The sequence below is a fragment of the Balaenoptera ricei genome, chromosome 16 (genome assembly GCF_028023285.1).
Source record: "Balaenoptera ricei isolate mBalRic1 chromosome 16, mBalRic1.hap2, whole genome shotgun sequence".
Classification (NCBI taxonomy): domain Eukaryota; kingdom Metazoa; phylum Chordata; class Mammalia; order Artiodactyla; family Balaenopteridae; genus Balaenoptera; species Balaenoptera ricei.
The window spans coordinates 9277928-9299141 of record NC_082654.1 but is presented as its reverse complement, the minus strand read 5'-3'; the positions used below and the strand labels follow the sequence as shown (position 1 = coordinate 9299141).

General features: G+C 53.2%; 1 protein-coding gene across 1 annotated transcript in view; it reads left to right on the top strand.

The window, feature by feature from the left end:
* Positions 1-20308, top strand: part of DMBT1 (deleted in malignant brain tumors 1) — a 54384-nt gene extending 34076 nt beyond the window's left edge. Inside the window, 14 exon segments of the mRNA XM_059900747.1 lie at positions 232-261; positions 1954-2277; positions 3053-3082; positions 3685-3714; positions 4772-5117; positions 7533-7915; positions 8983-9009; positions 9639-9668; positions 9918-10068; positions 11757-11965; positions 12825-13009; positions 17327-17715; positions 18298-18569; positions 20051-20308. Coding sequence (XP_059756730.1) covers positions 232-261; positions 1954-2277; positions 3053-3082; positions 3685-3714; positions 4772-5117; positions 7533-7915; positions 8983-9009; positions 9639-9668; positions 9918-10068; positions 11757-11965; positions 12825-13009; positions 17327-17715; positions 18298-18569; positions 20051-20217 — 2573 coding nt within the window. The 3' untranslated portion in view covers positions 20218-20308.
* The last annotated feature ends 906 nt before the right edge of the window (positions 20309-21214 follow it).

Genomic DNA, 21214 nt, shown 5'->3' with positions numbered 1-21214 from the left:
CTCACTTATCTAGACCCAGATTTAATCACCTTGACATTGGAAATAAGGGATGCTGGGCTGCCTGGACCTGTCAGGAGGAGCATTTTTGGGGGGTGAGGATGGCAGAGGTCCCACCCTGCGTGGCAGGGCTCAGGCATGGACCGAGCGTCTCACCTGCTCAGCGTCGTCCCCCTTTGCGCGTGTCGTGCCCCTTCTGTGCAAGGTGTCTGATCTGCCTTCTCTCTCTCCCAGGTGACAGGCCCCAGTCCACGCTCCTGCCAGGTGAGTCCTGCTGCCTCTTGACTCCGGGGTGTCCCCTCCCTCCCCACTCACCGCCACAGACTCCAGCCAGGAGCCCCAGGTGGGGCGAGTGGACGTTTTCCACCTCTCAGCACCTGCCCTGGTCACCCTAGAGCGAGCAGACGCTTCCAGAGGAGCCATAGCACAAGGATCCTCGGGTCTGGCTCAGCGATTTCAGGACATTGTGGCTACACAGTGTCTCCCCAGAGCTTTGGGTGACAGGGAGGCCTGTCCTGGGCTCATTTCTGCTCGAAAGCATTGTCTAGACCGAGAGTTATGTGTGCGGGGAGAACAGGGCTGTTTCAGGTCCCCCACCCCCGCGGAGTCCAAAAGGGATACTTTCCCCAGAGAGCACTCAGTCAGGAGAGCGAGCAAATTGCTCTTGTGGAGTGTGGCGCCTCATCGCCATGCCGAGGACATTTGAGGGCATGATCTGGCTCACCGCAAGCCTTCAGCAAAGGCCTCTTCCTCCCCCAGGCAGTGGAGATTCTCAGACCCTCCTTTCCCTGATGTGAGTGACAGGGCACTAGACCGATCTTGACTCTAGACACCTTCTTTCTAATCCTGCTGTGTCTTCCCTTCAGGTTGGTGGACTTCCGCAACTCCTGCCTATGGTAAGCATCACTTGGATCCTGCCGTAACGCCCCAGTCATCAGGCCTGGGTGCAGTTCCTGACTCTTGGTTGGAGCCTCTGAGCTCACCACCTCATCTAATGTGGAGGGTTCCTTTCGCGTGCCGCAGTTATGGAGAACCTTCACCTCCCAGTTGTGGCATACATGACTGAGAATGCTTTTGTTGCCAAGTGATAGGATCCCAACTCACACTCTCTTGAGTTGGGGGTGGTAGTGGCGGCCGAAATGACTTCCATAGCTAAGAGGTGGTCGGTCTTCAGGTAGTGCTGGATCCAGAAGTTCTAGTAGAGCTTTCCCCCTGCACTTTTCTTACCTCTATTTTCTTATGTTTATGGACTTCGCTCTCAGCTTGCTTCCTGCCAAGGGGCAGTTGTCAGCCACAGGTCTACAGCCCCGGAGGGGAGAGAGTCTGGTTTTTTTTGTAGCTCTTCAGTGGACAAGCCCTAGAAGGACTCTGATCCGCCTCCTACCAACAGATGCCTTCTCCCTAATCATGTCCATGTGCTCTGATGATTTTCAGTGGGTGCATGGCTTGTTCAAGAGTCAGCTGAAGTTTGGGGTTTGAAAATGACATGAGTGAGTGCTCAGCGGAAAAGTAGTCTTCAGAATACACTTGGGCCTGATGGAGTGGGTTCCCATGTGGGAGTGAACATCTGAAGGTGGCCCCTTGGCGGGGTCTGGGAAGCTGTCTCTGGTGGTCTCCTGCTGCAGGGGCTCAAGTTCATCCCAATGGTCCCTGGGGATTCAGGCTGCGGGCTTCCCCTCTTCCCACCTCCATCCCAAGGCTGGGATCAGCCACTGAATCCTGGGCCTTCAGGGGAACCCATCAGAGAACATGCGTCGCTCAGTCCACAGCCAAGGGTTCTATCAAACAGCCCCGTGAGGATAAACGATGATGGCCAGGCTCAGTCAGGTCCTCTGGAAGGAAAACATTAGCTTGATCTCAGAAGTCTTCCCCTGGAAGGATTCTGAATCTCGTTGAGTCCTCCGGACCTCTTCCTCCGGAAGACACAGGAGAGTGCATTTTCCCGTCTCCTTCCAGGAACGGAATCAGGTTTGGCCCTGAGGCTGGTGAATGGAGGTGACAGGTGTCAGGGCCGGGTGGAGGTCCTGTACCGAGGCTCCTGGGGCACCGTGTGTGACGACAGCTGGGACACCAATGACGCCAACGTGGTCTGCAGGCAGCTGGGCTGTGGCTGGGCCACGTCAGCCCCAGGAAATGCCCGGTACGGTCAGGGCTCAGGGCCCATCGTCCTGGACGACGTGGGTTGCTCGGGGCACGAGAGCTACCTGTGGAGCTGCCCTCACAACCCCTGGAACACACACAACTGTGGACACAGCGAGGACGCCAGTGTCGTCTGCTCAGGTTGGTCTCAAATAAGCTGGGTGTCCCTCTCTGGGGGTGTCATTTCCTTCTGATATTCTGAATCTCTTTTAAAGCATGTTTACATTACTCGCTTCCTTAAATCACCCTGTCTCTCTGCTAAGAATTAGTGTGAGCTTTCTGACAAGCTGCCAGGCATGTAGCTGGTGAATTAGAACAAAGAACCAAACTGAAAGTGACTTGAAGCCATTTTCTCCATGCCACAGTGCAAGCCAGAGGCAAAAGAGGCTAGTTCTGTCAGGAGGTCTGTGAATGGAGGTCATGGCCTAGCATTGCAGGTGACCCAGGGTTTGGTTCCTGAGCCCTGGACGGTAGCCCCTCCAGGGAACCGGGATGCACTGTCTGGGCACCGGGTCTGCCGTGTGCAGGGCAGTGGCCCCTGGGTGTCCTGCTGGGCACAGCCTTGTCATCACCTATGGTCTGGCCTGACAGATCACACATGGGATTTGAACTTCGAACTGGACCCCTGTCTTGCTGCCTCAGTGGGCCCATAAAAGCTGTGAGGCTGATGACTGGTTTGGGTCCACTCGCTTATCTAGACCCAGATTTAATCACCTTGACATTGGAAATAAGGGATGCTGGGCTGCCTGGACCTGTCAGGAGGAGCATTTTTGGGGGGTGAGGATGGCAGAGGTCCCACCCTGCGTGGCAGGGCTCAGGCATGGACCAAGCATCTCACGTGCTCAGCGTCGACCCCCTTTGCCCGTGTCGTGCCCCTTCTGTGCAAGGTGTCTGATCTGCCTTCTCTCTCTCCCAGGTGACAGGCCCCAGTCCACGCTCCTGCCAGGTGAGTCCTGCTGCCTCTTGACTCCGGGGTGTCCCCTCCCTCCCCACTCACCGCCACAGACTCCAGCCAGGAGCCCCAGGTGGGGCGAGTGGACGTTTTCCACCTCTCAGCACCTGCCCTGGTCACCCTAGAGCGAGCAGACGCTTCCAGAGGAGCCATAGCGCAAGGATCCTCGGGTCTGGCTCAGAGATTTCAGGACATTGTGGCTACACAGTGTCTCCCCAGAGCTTTGGGTGACAGGGAGGCCTGTCCTGGGCTCATTTCTGCTCGAAAGCATTGTCTAGACCGAGAGTTATGTGTGCGGGGAGAACAGGGCTGTTTCAGGTCCCCCACCCCCGCGGAGTCCAAAAGGGATACTTTCCCCAGAGAGCACTCAGTCAGGAGAGCGAGCTCGTTGCTCTTGTGGAGTGTGGCGCCTCATCGCCATGCCGTGGACATTTGAGGGCATGATCCGGCTCACGGCAAGCTCTCAGCAAAGGCCTCTTCCTCCCCCAGGCAGTGGAGATTCTCAGACCCTCCTTTCCCTGATGTGAGTGACAGGGCACTAGACCGATCTTGACTCTAGACACCTTCTTTCTAATCCTGCTGTGTCTTCCCTTCAGGTTGGTGGACTTCCGCAACTCCTACCAATGGTAAGCATCACTTGGATCCTGCCGTAACGCTCCAGTCATCAGGCCTGGGTGCAGTTCCTGACTCTTGGTTGGAGCCTCTGAGCTCACCACCTCATCTAATGTGGAGGGTTCCTTTCACGTGCCGGAGTTATGGAGAACCTTCACCTCCCAGTTGTGGCATACATGACTGAGAATGCTTTTATTGCCAAGTGATAGGATCCCAACTCACACTCTCTTGAGTTGGGGGTGGGAGAGGGGGCCGCAATGACTTCCATAGCTAAGAGGTGGTCGGTCTTCAGGTAGTGCTGGATCCAGAAGTTCCAGTAGAGCTTTTCCCCTGCACTTTTCTTACTTCTATTTTCTTATGTTTATGGACTTCGCTCTCAGCTTTCTTCCTGCCAAGGGGCAGTTGTCAGCCACAGGTCTAAGCCCAGGAGGGGAGAGAGTCTGGTTTTTTTGTAGCTCTTCAGCGGACAAGCCCTGGAAGAACTCTGAACAGCCTCCTACCAATAGATGCCTTCTCCCTAATCATGTCCATGTGCTCTGATGATTTTCAGTGGGTGCATGGCTTGTTCAAGAGTCAGCTTAAGTTTGGGGTTTGAAAATGCCATGAGTGAGTGCTCAGTGAAAAGTAGTCTTCAGAATACACTTGGACCTGATGGAGTGGGTTCCCATGTGGGAGTGAACATCTGAAGGTGGCCCCTTGGCGGGGTCTGGGAAGCTGTCTCTGGTGGTCTCCTGCTGCAGGGGCTCAAGTTCATCCCAGTGGTCCCTGGGGATTCAGGCTGCGGGCTTCCCCTCTTCCCACCTCCATCCCAAGGCTGGGATCAGCCACTGAATCCTGGGCCTTGTGGGGAACCCATCAGAGAACATGCGTCGCTCAGTCCACAGCCAAGGGTTCCATCAAACAGCCCCGTGAGGATAAACGATGATGGCCAGGCTCAGTCAGGTCCTCTGGAAGGAAAACATTAGCTTGATCTCAGAAGTCTTTCCCTGGAAGGATTCTGCATCTCGTTGAGTCCTCCGGACCTCTTCCTCCGGAAGACACAGGAGAGTGCATTTTCCCGTCTCCTTCCAGGAACTGAATCAGGTTTGGCCCTGAGGCTGGTGAATGGAGGTGACAGGTGTCAGGGCCGGGTGGAGGTCCTGTACCGAGGCTCCTGGGGCACCGTGTGTGACGACAGCTGGGACACCAACGACGCCAACGTGGTCTGCAGGCAGCTGGGCTGTGGCTGGGCCACGTCGGCCCCAGGAAATGCCCGGTACGGTCAGGGCTCAGGGCCCATCGTCCTGGACGACGTGGGCTGCTCGGGGCACGAGAGCTACCTGTGGAGCTGCCCTCACCGTGGCTGGAACACACACAACTGTGGACACAGCGAGGACGCCAGTGTCGTCTGCTCAGGTTGGTCTCAAATAAGCTGCGTGTCCCTCTCTGGGGGTGTCGTTTCCTTCTGATATTCTGAATCTCTTTTAAAGCATGTTTACATTTCTTGCTTCCTTAAATCACTTTGTCTCTCTGCTAAGAATTAGTATGAGCTTTCTGACAAGCTGCCAGGCACGTAGCTGGTGAATTAGAACAAAGAACCAAACTGAAAGTGACTTGAAGCCATTTTCTCCATGCCACAGTGCAAGCCAGAGGCAAAAGAGGCTAGTTCTGTCAGGAGGTCTGTGAATGGAGGTCATGGCCCAGGACTGCAGGTGGCCCAGGGTTTGGTTCCTGAGCCCTGGACGGTAGCCCCTCCAGGGAACCGGGATGCACTGTCTGGGCACCGGGTCTGCCGTGTGCAGGGCAGTGGCCCCTGGGTGTCCTGCTGGGCACAGCCTTGTCATCACTTACGGTCGGGCCTGACAGATCACACATGTGATTTGAACTTCGAACTGGACCCCTCAGTCTTGCTGCCTCAGTGGGCCCATAAAAGCTGTGAGGCTGATGACTGGTTTGGGTCCACTCGCTTATCTAGACCCAGATTTAATCACCTTGACATTGGAAATAAGGGATGCTGGGCTGCCTGGACCTGTCAGGAGGAGCATTTTTGGGGGGTGAGGATGGCAGAGGTCCCACCCTGCGTGGCAGGGCTCAGGCATGGACCGAGCGTCTCACCTGCTCAGCGTCGTCCCCCTTTGCCCGTGTCGTGCCCCTTCTGTGCAAGGTGTCTGATCTGCCTTCTCTCTCTCCCAGGTGACAGGCCCCAGTCCACGCTCCTGCCAGGTGAGTCCTGCTGCCTCTTGACTCCGGGGTGTCCCCTCCCTCCCCACTCACCGCCACAGACTCCAGCCAGGAGCCCCAGGTGGGGCGAGTGGACGTTTTCCACCTCTCAGCACCTGCCCTGGTCACCCTAGAGCGAGCAGACGCTTCCAGAGGAGCCATAGCGCAAGGATCCTCGGGTCTGGCTCAGAGATTTCAGGACATTGTGGCTACACAGTGTCTCCCCAGAGCTTTGGGTGACAGGGAGGCCTGTCCTGGGCTCATTTCTGCTCGAAAGCATTGTCTAGACCGAGAGTTATGTGTGCGGGGAGAACAGGGCTGTTTCAGGTCCCCCACCCCCGCGGAGTCCAAAAGGGATACTTTCCCCAGAGAACACTCAGTCAGGAGAGCGAGCAAATTGCTCTTGTGGAGTGTGGCGCCTCATCGCCATGCCGAGGACATTTGAGGGCATGATCTAGCTCACCGCAAGCCTTCAGCAAAGGCCTCTTCCTCCCCCAGGCAGTGGAGATTCTCAGACCCTCCTTTCCCTGATGTGAGTGACAGGGCACTAGACCGATCTTGACTCTAGACACCTTCTTTCTAATCCTGCTGTGTCTTCCCTTCAGGTTGGTGGACTTCCGCAACTCCTACCAATGGTAAGCATCACTTGGATCCTGCCGTAACGCTCCAGTCATCAGGCCTGGGTGCAGTTCCTGACTCTTGGTTGGAGCCTCTGAGCTCACCACCTCATCTAATGTGGAGGGTTCCTTTCACGTGCCGGAGTTATGGAGAACCTTCACCTCCCAGTTGTGGCATACATGACTGAGAATGCTTTTATTGCCAAGTGATAGGATCCCAACTCACACTCTCTTGAGTTGGGGGTGGGAGAGGGGGCCGCAATGACTTCCATAGCTAAGAGGTGGTCGGTCTTCAGGTAGTGCTGGATCCAGAAGTTCCAGTAGAGCTTTTCCCCTGCACTTTTCTTACTTCTATTTTCTTATGTTTATGGACTTCGCTCTCAGCTTTCTTCCTGCCAAGGGGCAGTTGTCAGCCACAGGTGTAAGCCCAGGAGGGGAGAGAGTCTGGTTTTCTTGTAGCTCTTCAGTGGACAAGCCCTAGAAGGACTCTGATCCGCCTCCTACCAACAGATGCCTTCTCCCTAATCATGTCCATGTGCTCTGATGATTTTCAGCGGGTGCATGGCTTGTTCAAGAGTCAGCTTAAGTTTGGGGTTTGAAAATGCCATGAGTGAGTGCTCAGTGAAAAGTAGTCTTCAGAATACACTTGGGCCTGATGGAGTGGGTTCCCATGTGGGAGTGAACATCTGAAGGTGGCCCCTTGGCGGGGTCTGGGAAGCTGTCTCTGGTGGTCTCCTGCTGCAGGGGCTCAAGTTCATCCCAGTGGTCCCTGGGGATTCAGGCTGCGGGCTTCCCCTCTTCCCACCTCCATCCCAAGGCTGGGATCAGCCACTGAATCCTGGGCCTTCAGGGGAACCCATCAGAGAACATGCGTCGCTCAGTCCACAGCCAAGGGTTCTATCAAACAGCCCCGTGAGGATAAACGATGATGGCCAGGCTCAGTCAGGTCCTCTGGAAGGAAAACATTAGCTTGATCTCAGAAGTCTTTCCCTGGAAGGATTCTGCATCTCGTTGAGTCCTCCGGACCTCTTCCTCCGGAAGACACAGGAGAGTGCATTTTCCCGTCTCCTTCCAGGAACGGAATCAGGTTTGGCCCTGAGGCTGGTGAATGGAGGTGACAGGTGTCAGGGCCGGGTGGAGGTCCTGTACCAAGGCTCCTGGGGCACCGTGTGTGACGACAGCTGGGACACCAATGACGCCAACGTGGTCTGCAGGCAGCTGGGCTGTGGCTGGGCCACGTCAGCCCCAGGAAATGCCCGGTACGGTCAGGGCTCAGGGCCCATCGTCCTGGACGACGTGGGCTGCTCGGGGCACGAGAGCTACCTGTGGAGCTGCCCTCACCGTGGCTGGAACACACACAACTGTGGACACAGCGAGGACGCCAGTGTCGTCTGCTCAGGTTGGTCTCAAATAAGCTGCGTGTCCCTCTCTGGGGGTGCCGTTTCCTTGTGACATTCTGAATCCCTTTTAAAGCATGTTTACATTACTCGCTTCCTTAAATCACCCTGTCTCTCTGCTAAGAATTAGTGTGAGCTTTCTGACAAGCTGCCAGGCATGTAGCTGGTGAATTAGAACAAAGAACCAAACTGAAAGTGACTTGAAGCCATTTTCTCCATGCCACAGTGCAAGCCAGACGCAAAAGAGGCTAGTTCTGTCAGGAGGTCTGTGAATGGAGGTCATGGCCTAGGACCTCAGGTGGCCCAGGGTTTGGTTCCTGAGCCCTGGACGGTAGCCCCTCCAGGGAACCGGGATGCACTGTCTGGGCACCGGGTCTGCCGTGTGCAGGGCAGTGGCCCCTGTGTGGCCTGCCGGGCACAGCCTTGTCATCACCTACGGTCGGGCCTGACAGATCACACATGTGATTTGAACTTCGAACTGGACCCCTCAGTCTTGCTGCCTCTGTTGGCCCATAAAAGCTGTGAGGCTGATGTAGGGCTGCCTGGACCCCTCGGTCTGGCTGCCTGTAGAGCAGTTCCCACAGCTGTTGGAACTCCCACAACTGTGGGCACCACGAGGCCGCCAGTGCCATCTGTTCAGCTTGGCTTCCAAGTCATTGCACTTCTATTTTAGTGTGGTCTTCTCCAGAAGAGGGGTCTTTGTGCTGAGCTCCTCTCACACTGAACTTCCCTGAAAGATGGGCAGTTTCCCTGAAGGCATCACCCATGTACCTTGGTCCCTGAATTTCTTGGGTCTGGTGTAGCACCTTCCTTAGTGGACCACCAGGGCAGAGAAGGGTGAATACAAGTTGTAACGACAAATTCCGCAAAAACCTTTTTTATTGTGGAGACTGATTGATAGATGAGTTTGAGGTTTGCTACTCAGCTCTCCTGGACATCTCCCAGGCCGCCCTTCTCACGCCCTGGAGGGTAGGGGCCAGGCACTCAGCATCTCTCTCTCAGGAACCTGATGGGTTTGTTGCAGCACATACAGGGTGCTGAGGCTGATCATGTTTCCTCTTTCTTGCAGCTGCACAGACCAGTTCTACTACCCCAGGTGAGTCCCTGCAGCCCACCCCAAGACTCCTCTCTGGAATCCTACCCTCTCGGGTGTCCAGAAATAGAAGGAGGAGAGCATACCCCTCCTAGGGACTGATTTCCCTCTGAGGACTCTGGAATCCGTTTCAGTGACCAGCTGAATCGCCAAGACCATGGCTGTCACTCCTCTTGGGCTGGAGGGCCCCTCTGGTCTCCTGTCACCTCCTGCTGCCCGTGTTCATTCAGAGAGACTGTGGAAGAAAAAGATTGTTTCCTCTGGTCATTTTGGATGAAAATAACTGTCCCAGTCATCCCATGGACAACTGTGACCGTGTTAGAAGCATGGCCGAGTAGCAGTCTCACAAACGTGTGTCTGTTAAAGAATCCTTCATGTTGAGAGCAATCCCCCAAATGATCTTCTTGCTGATCTCACAGAGGCAGCTCCACCACAGTCCCAGCCCATGACGCTGGGATTGGCTCTTTTCCATCCTCTCCTCTAGGCTGTGTGGTCCCTGAGGGCAAGGCCTGTATCCAGCATTCACTGTGAACCCAGGGTTGGCACATTTCCAGGCACAGAGCCAGCAAGGACTAAACAGTTGTGTCAAGGGTACCAGGAAACTGATCATTATGTTTTCTCTTTGTCAACAGATCCTGTTTACAACGTCACCCGCCCAGCCAGTAAGTTCTGAGCTCCCTGACAAGTCCCCTTTCCCTTCTCCTCGGTGACAGTGACACTGGGGAGGGACGAGGAGATGGTTGCCCTGAGTCCAGCCTCTATGGAGGGGCACCCCGCTGACCATCAGGGCGTAGTTTGGGTCTAGGCACCTCCTGGTGGGTTTCTGTCTTGGGAATTGTTTAAAAACTCTCCCCCAGGTGACTGTACAGTGTGCACTGTAGGTCATCAGTGTTTCCATTTTATCCCAACAGCAAATTATACCTGCGGAGGCTTCCTGTCCCAATCTTCAGGGAGCTTCTTCAGCCCATTCTACCCTGGGAACTATCCAAACAACGCCAAGTGTGTGTGGGACATTGAAGTTCAAAACAACTACCGTGTGACTGTGGTCTTCAGAGATGTCCAGTAAGTGTGTGTGAGGGACCTTGCAGACACTGTAGAAGGGGATAAATGGCACCTAGCACTTCAGGAGAGATGTTGGCCCCGTTGACATTTTTTCTTATGGGTTCCATTTTCGACTGAGCACAGAGGTAGCACCAGGACCAGAGCCCTGGTTTCAAGTTGCACCTATGTCACTAATTTCCTGTGTGACCACGGGAAATCATTTAATTCACCTTAGCCTCAAGAGAGGAGAATAAAATAACTGCTCTCCTACCCTTGCTGGTTACTGGGAGGGTCACAAGAGAGAAATATTTGAAAATACTTGGACGATGTTATCCAGTGGGAGGGATTATAGTTAGGAGTACTAATAATTATTATTATTACAATAATTATAATAATAATAATAATAACAATAATAATTGTTAGGAGTAATAATAAGAAGAATCCTATTAACAACCACACCAGTTTTTCTGAACCCTTTTCGCTCTACTCCCTCCTTTTTTTGGGTGAGTTTCGGGCAGAGGAGGAGAAATCCCTGCAGCAGAGGTTAGGTTATCTGTTCCTCATCCAATGAAGAGTGGGAATCCTTGTTTTAAGTGGAGGAGACTTCATCAGCACGACAGTGATACATGATTGGTTCAAGGAGGGGGGTGACCACAGCGAGTCACCAGTAGTTTCTAGAGTCCTGGGAAGGGGGTACCGTAATTTCTCCTCTAACAGCCACCACTGAACAAAGTAGTTTTCTCTCTTGATTCCTGGTTGCAGTGGCCTTGGGAGTCTCTGCCTTGGAAATTTGTGTGGGGTTTTGTGAAAGGTACAATATTATTTTAATTTCTTCATCGTTACAATTCGTACTGGATTGTGGGGACTGTATGAAATCCTTTGGAGAAAGGTTGACCGTGACTGGTTCTGAGTCAGCATCTTAATAACAACGACCACCATTTGTGACATTTTATGAAGCACTTTTCCATATATTAACATTGTTTGAGCCTCACAACGGCTTTCTTCAGTATACATGGGTAGGGAGATTTCACCTTCGTAAATAAGAAACCTGAGCTGCAGAGAGGCTATTTGACTTGCCCAGTATTTTTTTGTTCAATTATTGGTTTCTCTCCCTATGAATTCATGGATTTTAAAAAATTCTATGGGAAACTGGGGTCTTTTTGATCAAAGAAAAAGTCTAAGGTAGGATGTGATCCTTTCTCACGTGGTGCAAAAGGCTGTCAGGAGAGGAGCTGTAGATCTCATATGTGTGACCCCAAAAGGCAGGGCTAGAACCACGTATGGAGGTCATGGGAAGATGAATCTCCACCCGATTTAAGAAAGTCTCACAAACTGGTGGTTACCAGTGGGGAGAGGGATTGGAGGAGGGACAGTACAGGGGGAGGGGATTAAGAGGTAGAAACTGTTATGTATAAAATAAGCTACAAGGATACATTGTATCAATACAACGCAGGGAACATAGCCAATATTTTATAATAACTATAAATGGAGTATAACCTTTAAACATTGTGAATCACTATATTGTACACCCGTAACTTGTATAATATTGTACATCAACTATACTTCAATAAAAAAAGGAAATCTATTACTTTCAATTAATTTTGTCAGAGTTTCTGGCTTAGAGGTGTGATGCCTGTCACGGAGATCAGACCCCCTGCATCAAATCCTGGTTAAAAGTGAAGCCAGAACTGTGTGTTGTGTCTCTGCAGGCTTGAAGGCGGCTGTAACTACGATTATATTGAAGTGTTTGACGGCCCTTACCACAGTTCCCCTCTGCTCGCCCGGGTTTGTGATGGGGCAAGGGGCTCCTTCACCTCGTCGTCCAACTTCATGTCCATTCGCTTCATCAGCGATGGCAGCGTCACGAAGAGAGGGTTCCAGGCTGAATACTACTCCAGACTTTTCAATGGGAGCACAGGTAAGTCCCCGTCCGTCTGGGTGGGGCCCCTCAGAGTGACTTCTGCTGCTCAGCCTTCCCGTGGCTGTGAAATGAGAAATGATGGCCGCCTTTTCAGGTCACCAAGGCTCTATCTGGTGCAGAAAGGGGCCAAGAGCAGTGGGTCTTGGGACTCTGGCTCCCAGACATGGCCGATGGGTGGCGCGTTGGCCTTTCCGTGGTCAGCAGAGATGAAGTAGAAGGGCAAGGTGATGCTTTCAACAGATAGTGAGATGTCAGTGCCAAGGGCAGAGGGGATCACCTGGCTTGAGGCCTTGTGGCCTTCCCAGCGTGTGGGACACTGTGACCTTGTCCTGAGAACTAGCACATTCGGCTGCTGCCTGAAGATGGTCTGAGCTGGTCACTCAGCCACGTCCAGCAGAGGCTGATGGCCACGGTTTGAGCTGTTAAGTGGACTGATGTACAGATTGGCCAGGGGCCAGGCGAGGTGAGGTACTGGCTCCCTTTGAGGTCAGGATTTTCAGCACCGACCTGCCCCTTAGCTAAAGGACCTATGTTTAGGTCCATAGCTAAGGATGTTGATTTTCCGACATCCCCGCAATTCAACCCGAGCGTTACTTTACTATATGGATAAGCGGCAACTTGGCAAAACATGTTGCTGGTTTCACACCCTGCCTTCACTTCTCCATCAGAGGAATCCTAGCCCCTGTGCCCTCGAGGGGTCTCACGAGAGTGAAACTGCCTTGAGCCCCAGGGCACCTGGCGTGGTGGTGAGCCGTGTCCGCAGGCAGACCATCTGCCAGCCATCTCAATCTCTGCACCTTTCTGTGGGCTTGGGGGGGCGCTGACACTGACCGCACTGTCTACCCTCGGCCCCCAGAGCTGCTTTGCCTGCAGAATCACATGCGAGCCAGCGTGAGCGTGGGCTACCTCCTGTCCCTGGGCTACTCTGCCAGAGACCTTGTCATTCCCGGCTGGAACAGGAACTACCAGTGTCAGCCCCAGATTGCTTCAAGCCAGGTGACCTTCACAGTTCCTTACTCCGGCTGTGGCACCATCCAGCAGGTAAGCCTGGAGCTTCTCCCTCTCCCTCCTGCTGAGCCAGCTTTCTTACAGTGCCCTGCGCTGTGCTTTGTGAATTCCGGGGACCCAGAAAACATGAGTATGGTATAACCAGAATGTAATCGGGCTGAAGATATAAATCCGTCCCTTGGTGCCATGGCGTAGCTGCAGCCATGTCCAAATAGAAGGAAGGAAAGTCAGTGGGGAGGAGGTTTTCCCACATTGTCCACCAGAGAGGGTGCCTGGCAGGCTGCTATCACTTTGGCAAGAGCGATAGCAGCTCCCAGGGGCAGCTCCAGGTTCTGAAGGGCCTGGAGCTTCTACAGGTTGGTGTTGGGGTGGGCAAGAGAGGCAGGTGCCTCATTCATGGAAAGAATGCAAGCATATCTTAGTTTTAGAAATCTTACAAAAACACATGGCTGTGCCAGTGCATTGCTGAGCCCCGGAAGAGCCTGGGCAGGGGGGCCCTGAAGCTTAAGTTTCATTAGCTTCACAGTAAATTGGCCTCTGCAGCTATCATTTGTTGAGCTGTCTCCACCTGGGGTGACCAGTTGTCTCGGTTGACCTGGGACTTCGCAGATTTTAGCATGGAGAAGTCTCATGTCCCAGGAAACTCCTTAATCCTGTCACCCTACAAGTGGCAGACACTGAGATTAGTCTGTGTCAAACTCCCCCAAATCCCCACCAAGATGATGCAAGTCTCCCCTCATTGTCATCCTACTTGAAAAACAGGGAGACTGGGCTTTGAGGCGTCAAGCAGGTTGCTTAAAGCTACTTAGCCAGGAAGCGGTAGGGCCAACGCCAGACTCTGAGAATCTCAAAAATGTGGCACTGAGTGAAAGAAGCCAGGCATGCAAGATTACCCACCCTGTGATGTCATTTCTATGAAATTTGTGTACGATAGTGAGCCAACCTGGCGGGAGGGGACTGCCTGCAAAGGGGCAGATGGAGCTGTTTGAATTAATGAGAGTGTTGAGTCTTTTACTGTCAAACCCCACCGAATGGTAAACTTAGAGTTGTTGCATTTAATTTTATGTAAATTCATTTTAAATTCTGCACTCTAAGTTCTGAATTTTTGGCTGACACCTAAGTAATCACTTCAAGATTTTGTCTGTCAGGGAACAGACACAGCGCAAATACTTTTATTAGGTTTAGGACCGCAGTAAATATACAGCACAAAATGCTCAACTACGTACAATGTGTGTGACACACGTGATCAGAGGCTTTGCCCGTCACCAAAGACGTACCGTACATTTGCCGCATGCCAAGCTAGGTGCTATGAGGGTGCTGTTCATTATCTGGCAAGGTCACAAGGAACCGTGAGAGAGGGAGGGGACACTCGTTTAGCTAACCAGATGGGCCTGTCAGCCACAGGTGGGTGCCCGGGCCCGAGGGTCTGCAGTTGCCACTGTGGCCCCCCAGCTCCCATTGGACAGTCCCTACAGACACCAGATCTCCTTCTGATAGGAGCTGACTGGGTCAGGGAGGCTTATATGCAGAGAAGGGTACAGATGAGTCACGCCCTGCAAACGTTCTAGTGGACCTGGATTTTACATTTCGCCCTGTCAACCAGTCGTGTTGGATTCTGGTTTGTCCTGAGTTCAGTCAGTGGGAATCAGTCTACCAAAGGTGACCACCCCTCCCAGTTCCAAATATGCAGCCTGGAGCCTCTGACATCTGAGCCATCCTATCTGTGTCCCTTCATCTCCAATAGGAGCTGCCAAAGCCACGGGCCAGCCCTGGTCTTCTACTCTGGCTGGTGGTGGGCAGCACAGGCTACATTCTGATTCCTCTGCTTGTTTAAATACCTGTTCCCCTAGCAAACCGTGCCTCCAGGGCAGGCCGACGTTTCATTCACCTGTGCAACTGCCAGTGCCCCTGGCGTGGAGCCTAAGCCTTTATAATCAGATTATTAAGGGCTAGTATGCGTGCCAGGCACTGAACTAAGAGTTCCACAAGACTTTCAAAATTCTCGAGACAACTTCTATTCCCATTTAATTGTGAGGAAACAGAAGCTTGCAGAGGTTAAGCCACTTGCGCAAGGCCACATGATCACGAACTGTGGAGCCGGGATTCAAAGGCAGGACGGTATGATCCGTAGCTGGGACTTTCTGCATCTCCTCCAGGTGCCCCGTTTAGTGGGCATCTGACAAACGTTGGCTCGTGTGTCTGAATAGGCGAGGTCTCCCCACCACAGGATTGGGATGCCAGGCGGAAGAGGCCGAGTCTCTGTGGGAGAGCCGTTGACACGCCTGCCAGACTCCCACTCCATCCCAAGTGCCTTGCACACCGAGCAGACGTCTAATAATGAACTTTAATTTAAAATCAGAACAGCTTCTGATGATCAGGAAATAAACCTGCACCCCACTTTCATTGTTTGGCGTGCATTCAGAATCTAGCTTGACCATGGAAACCACAGGCAAATGTGGATTCAAGAACACTTTCATGTGAATGTACAGAGTTCAATTGAAGGCACCTCAGCTTGTCTTTGAAGGAGTAACAAGGTGGCAACATTTATATGGTTTATTGCGATAACCACTGGCACTCCAATATAAAGCCCCCCCCCCCTTTTATTAAGAAAATATAAAAGCAGAAAACACAGTGTACTTCCCATGAAGGAATGGAGGCGTAGAGCCCATCCTAGGCCCTTTGCCAGACATGAGTCCAAAGTGCGGGCTCTGGCGTCCCCTGCAGGCCAGAGCCTCCCTCTGACGGGAGAAAAGGGAAACCCACGGTCAGAGAGTAGACAAGGATCCCAGGGTGGCAAGACCACTTTAGATAGTTGTTAAACTTTCCTCTTTTCACATGTCTTTCTGGAAGGGACAAACTCAGAGCTGAATTTTGCAACTTCAGACATGAAGTGAAAGCCTCTCCAACACACGCTGCTCTAAAGAATAATTATATTTAGGTTGTACAAGCGCTGGCTTCAGAAGGGAACTTGTCTAATCTCCCAAATGGCCAGGAATGAACTTTTGCTCCTGACAGCGCATATGACTAAATGTCACTCAATGACAAACTTGCTATTCTTTTTTTTTTTTTTTTTTAAGAGTAAGGTTGTCTTACATTTTAGGGCTTCTATTGAGGCCACTATGGTGTTATTTTTGTGCCTGTCCTTGCAGAGGCACCCACGGCTGGTGGGAACTTGTACCAGGCAAGGACAAGTTTGCTTATGACCATCACAGCATGTGGGAGGGAAAGAGTGCGCCACGCCCAGTCTCCAACTGGAGATGCTGCTCTTGTGCTCACCTCACCTGCGGCCAGATGATCATGACCATGGGGCTTCCAGGGGCACTTGCTCACCTGTGTCCTCTTGGCCATTTGGGCTGGTTGCTCCTGGCACCACCCTTCTTTCATCACAAGTACTTTTGCTGGACTCTGTCCCCTGGACCTTTCCTCCATTCCATGGATCTTTATTGATGCTACTGATGCTATAGTTAACACTACACCAAGCCCTGGGAAGAGAGAGATGCTTAGACATCACCCTTTCCTTGAAATGCTTACAGACCACCAGGTGTGAGACTCTTGTCTCTGGAAAGGTCACTCTTATGAGACGTTAGGCACATCAAACAGCATAGAGACCAACATTCTTATGAATTTGCTGCTTCATGAAAGGCACAGCAGGAAATGGTCCTGTGGTTTGGGGAGTGGAGAAGCAAAGCGTGACAGGAAGTGCTCCAGCATTGCCATGGCCCCCATTCCAACCCTCCCCCCCCACACACACACATACCACCACCTTGTTGTCCATATGAGCCTCTGGGGAATTTCCTGCCCCAGAGGTCAGAGACCTGCCGCAGCCATAACTCTGGATCTCTGTTGCTTCAGGCTCCGGCAGCTTCAGACACCAAACTGCAGTAACTACTGACCCATCCAAACAGCACAGTGAAAACGAATCCCACTAGCCCCTCCCACGACTGCCTCCCCTGATTTCTCCCAGCAAGAGCGAGAATGAAATAGAACAAGCCAGAAGGGCCCTGAGCCATGGAGACCAAACTCTGCTTAGTCATACAGCAGGGGTAGGGGGTCATCCAGACGCCCCCATCTTTCCATAAGCAGCAGCTCCTGGGAGGCACCAACACACTGTGGTCCCCATCACGTGGCAGAGGAAAGGGGATGTGTGAAAGGAGGGAGTCTTGCTGGTGAAGTGTATCCATCCCAGGTAATGGTAGCCATGGTGATAGGCATGTGCCATCTCTGTGTGGTTCTGGGAGGGTTTTGAAATCTTGCAGCGTCACTTCAGTCTCATTCTCACCCAAACCAGCAACGAGATTCCCTTAGTAGGTGACGTTTGCCTGACTCTGCTCGCCTGCCTGTCTCTCCCAGGTGGATAATGATACCATCACCTACTCCAACTTCCTCAAAGCAGCTGTTTCGAGTGGCATCATCAAGAGGAGGAAGGACCTCCTCATTCACATCAGCTGCAAAATGCTCCAGAACACTTGGGTTAACACGATGTACATTGCTAATGACACCCTCGAGATCAAGAACATACAATACAGCAATTTTGACGTGAACATTTCCTTTTATACATCCCCTTCATTCTTATATCCCGTGACCAGCAGCCCATACTATGTGGACCTGAACCAGGATTTGTACCTTCAGGCTGAAATCCTCCATTCTAACGCCTCCCTGGCCTTATTTGTGGACACCTGTGTGGCATCACCAGATCCCAATGACTTTACATCTTTGACTTATGATCTCATCCGGAGTGGGTAAGGAGTGTCTTCATGGGGTGGACTTCAGCCTTTACCTGATAACTCACACACAACCAGCCCAGAGCTCAAGGGAGGCAGATTGGGCTCCCAGTAGCTCAAGCTTAACCAGCCAGGCTGTCCTCTCTGGGCATCTGGAGAACTGAGTGGCCATCAAGCAGGTTAGCTATAAAGTAAAATTAGACCAAGTGACTGAACTCCAGGCAAGCCTTAATATTAAAAAGACATGCCTGTAGTGGGAAAACGTTGTTTTTGAAGCAGATGGAGGTTGAGATGCCAGCTCTGCCCCGTCCCAGCTGCATCACTCTGGACAGGCAATAGCACCTCTCTGAACCAGTTTCTGCAGCCATCAAATGAGCGTAGTGGAGCCCATATCACAGCCTGTTGGAAGGATTAAACAAGGAGGAGATGGGGTGCCGCACAAAGAGCATGCCCAGCAGGTGGTCCACAAGGAATGTTGTGAAGGCAGCAGGCGGTCCCCTGACCGCCACCCTCTGAGGAGGACGCCCAGCCCATGGGGTGGGTGGCGTGAGGAAGGCAGCGCCTTGCTGAGAGCTGACGGTGACTCCTCTCCTCCTACAGGTGTGTGAAGGATGAAACCTACCAATCCTACCAGCAGCCCTCACCCAACGTCCTCCGCTTCAAGTTCAGTTCCTTCCACTTCCTGAGCCGCTTCCCTTCCGTGTACCTGCAGTGCAAGATGGTCGTGTGCAGGGCGTACGATGCCTCGTCCCGCTGCAGCAGAGGCTGCATCGTGAGGGCCAAGAGGGGCGTGGGCTCCTACCAGGAGAAGGTGGATGTCGCCCTGGGACCCATCCTGCTGCAGGTCCCGCACGCTGAGAAGAGGAGCCTGGGTAGGTGGCCATCTTCCCACCCCGCCATCTGCCGGGGCCCAGGCCCGTGAACCACGGGGACTTGGGATGCTTCCGTGGGTGTCCCGTTTCCCCTCGAATAGGGCTCCTGTGCTACCGTGCGCGATATGAAGTGGAGCTAGACCTGGTTCTCACCTTCTTCCGAGAGCTTCTGGTCCGTGGGGGATGCGCGTGTAGGGTTTGGTCAAGACAGTTCTAATGTGGGACACAGAACACCTGACACTTTTACCCTCTGGGTTCTGAATACCCAACCTCACACTCCTCATCTGTAAAACAAAAACGTTAATACTTACCTCTTAGGACTGTTGAGAGGGTTACACAAAATACTGTTAGTTCCACTGCTCTGGCCCCTGCCTGGTATAAGTCACCGGCTACAAAGAACGGTGATTTTGTTACTATCGTTATTGTCACCGATGTTAACATTAATCATCACGTTATTACTTATAATGATGATGACAAACTGTAGCCCTGGAGTAGCGCGATCAGGGTCTGGGCAGGGGCGTGCAGATCCAGGCAGGACTGGTTTATTCTCACGGCTCCCAGGGGCTGATCCTGGAAAAGGCATTTCATTTTCCCCATCTAGAACGGGGAGCAGATTTCCCACTGTGCTGTTCTGTTGTGCGTGTGGGTGAGGAAATGTTTGCCGAGGGATTCCCGTGATTTCTGGTCCAGGCCGGGCCAGGTCAACAAGTGTGGTGGCATTGGTGACAGGGGCAGATGTGGGGCAGCACTAGTCACAAATCCTCCAGCAGTCACAGGGCTTCACCCCACAGAGGATCTTTGACAGCTCGCTCCCCTCAGGGCCCAGATTCAGGCCCTCCCCTGGAAGTCTGGCTGCTTCCAGGCTCTTCCCTCCCATATTCAACATTCCAGGCATCTTTGGAAGACCTATTATGTGCCAGGAGACAGAGAGCTAAATACATCAAAATCCTTGCCCTGAGGAGCTTCCATTCCAGCAGGAGGGGACACAGTGCAGTCATAAGTCACCTGCATGGTACCCACCATGGGGGCTGGAGCTACAAGAGAGAAGGAAGGCAAGGCAGGGGGAGGGGCAAAGGCGGCCGATGGGGACGCTGTTCATGTCTCTCCTTTTCCTTCTCTTCCCACCGACACTGCGGTAGCTTAAGGCCGGTGTCCCTCTTGCTGGGACCTTTGTACCCATTTCCCAAGTGGGCTCAAATGCCCCAACTCACTCTCCTCCCATCCATCGGGAGCCTTCAGCCAGATATCTTATGCCAAAGCCCAGCTCTGACTTCCTGTTCACAAACCTTCTTTGCTCCTGTTGGCTGACAAGACACCGTGAAGTCTGCCAGGGCTGACACTCAGCTGCTCTTTGGGGTCTGACCTCAGTTTCCTGAAAGGCACTCTTTTCTCCCTTCTTTTCCCCGCCCACCAAACAGTTCTGATTGCCATCACCCTGCCCTGGGACTCCCATCCTTACTTCTCTCCCCTCTCCTTCGCAGACCGGCCAGAGGTTGACCTGGAAGAGGAGGCCAGCGCCCAGGGGAGCTCCCACAGTGCCACCATCCTTGCTGGGGTCTTCCTGGCCGTGCTCTTGGCCGTAGCAGCCTTCGCACTGGGGAGGAGCACCCGTGGTGTCCGTGGCCTGCCTCTGAGCTCTAGGATGTGAAGCAGGGGAACACACGCGATGCTCGGACGCAGGGCCCCACGCTCCGGAGCCCGTACGAGGAGGGGAGAACCCAGTGTCCAGAGCTTGGCACCCAGAGCACCCAACTCTGGCCCAGGCGCACGGTGGTGGGTGGAGGTGGGGGTGAGAAAGATGGGAGCAGGTTTTCCCAGAAACACAGACTTGGTGCCGGGACAAAGCGTCAGGCAAGCAGGTGCTGGAACCTAAAATCCCACGTGAAGCAGTGAGCCGCACACTGGGAGCGGCAGCGCTTGTTGTAGATAGAATTTCTTTTCTGACGTTTTATGAACCAGCTTCTTTGGCCTGTAGTGTATATCTTAGCCTTTTCTTATTCTAGGACAAGCCAAATAAAGAACTTTTTTCAAAGCAAGTGTCGGTTTGGTCACTGTTCCCAGCGCCACATCTAAGCACTGATCCCCTCATGTGAGGTAGACAGGTACCGTGGGCTCCCACAAGGAGTGAGAAAGGCCACGGGGCCCTGCCCTGTCGTGCCCTGAGGCGGAGGAGAGTGTGCAGTGAGCAGTGGACAGGTGGGGGTGAGACAGCTTCACCGCGTCCCCCACGCACAGCCCCTCGGGGTCTTCACGGGCAAGGCGGCTGTGCTGGGCGGGCAGCCAGGCCCACATCAACCTGCCCCCCCTCCCTGGACCCATTACAGCCTCTGTACGCAGGGCATGGGAGGCAAAGTTGGGCACATTCCCTTCTTGTACGTGTCCTTGACGGAGCAGGTAGTTGTAGGAGGGCTGAGGTTGGCCCGAGGGGCCGGGGGTAGTGTCGAGCTTGGGGTGTGGGCTGAGAGGGTGAAATGTCAGGAGCTCATGGGGGAAACAGGACAGAAAACTCTCGACAGAGACCTGCGGTGACCCTTGACGTGTCCGCTCCCACCCACATGGCCTCCTGTGAGGTGTGAAATGTGGAGTAGACTTGGTGGAGGGTCAGGAAGTACAGGAAGTTGGAGCCTTTAACATCTGTGTGAAAT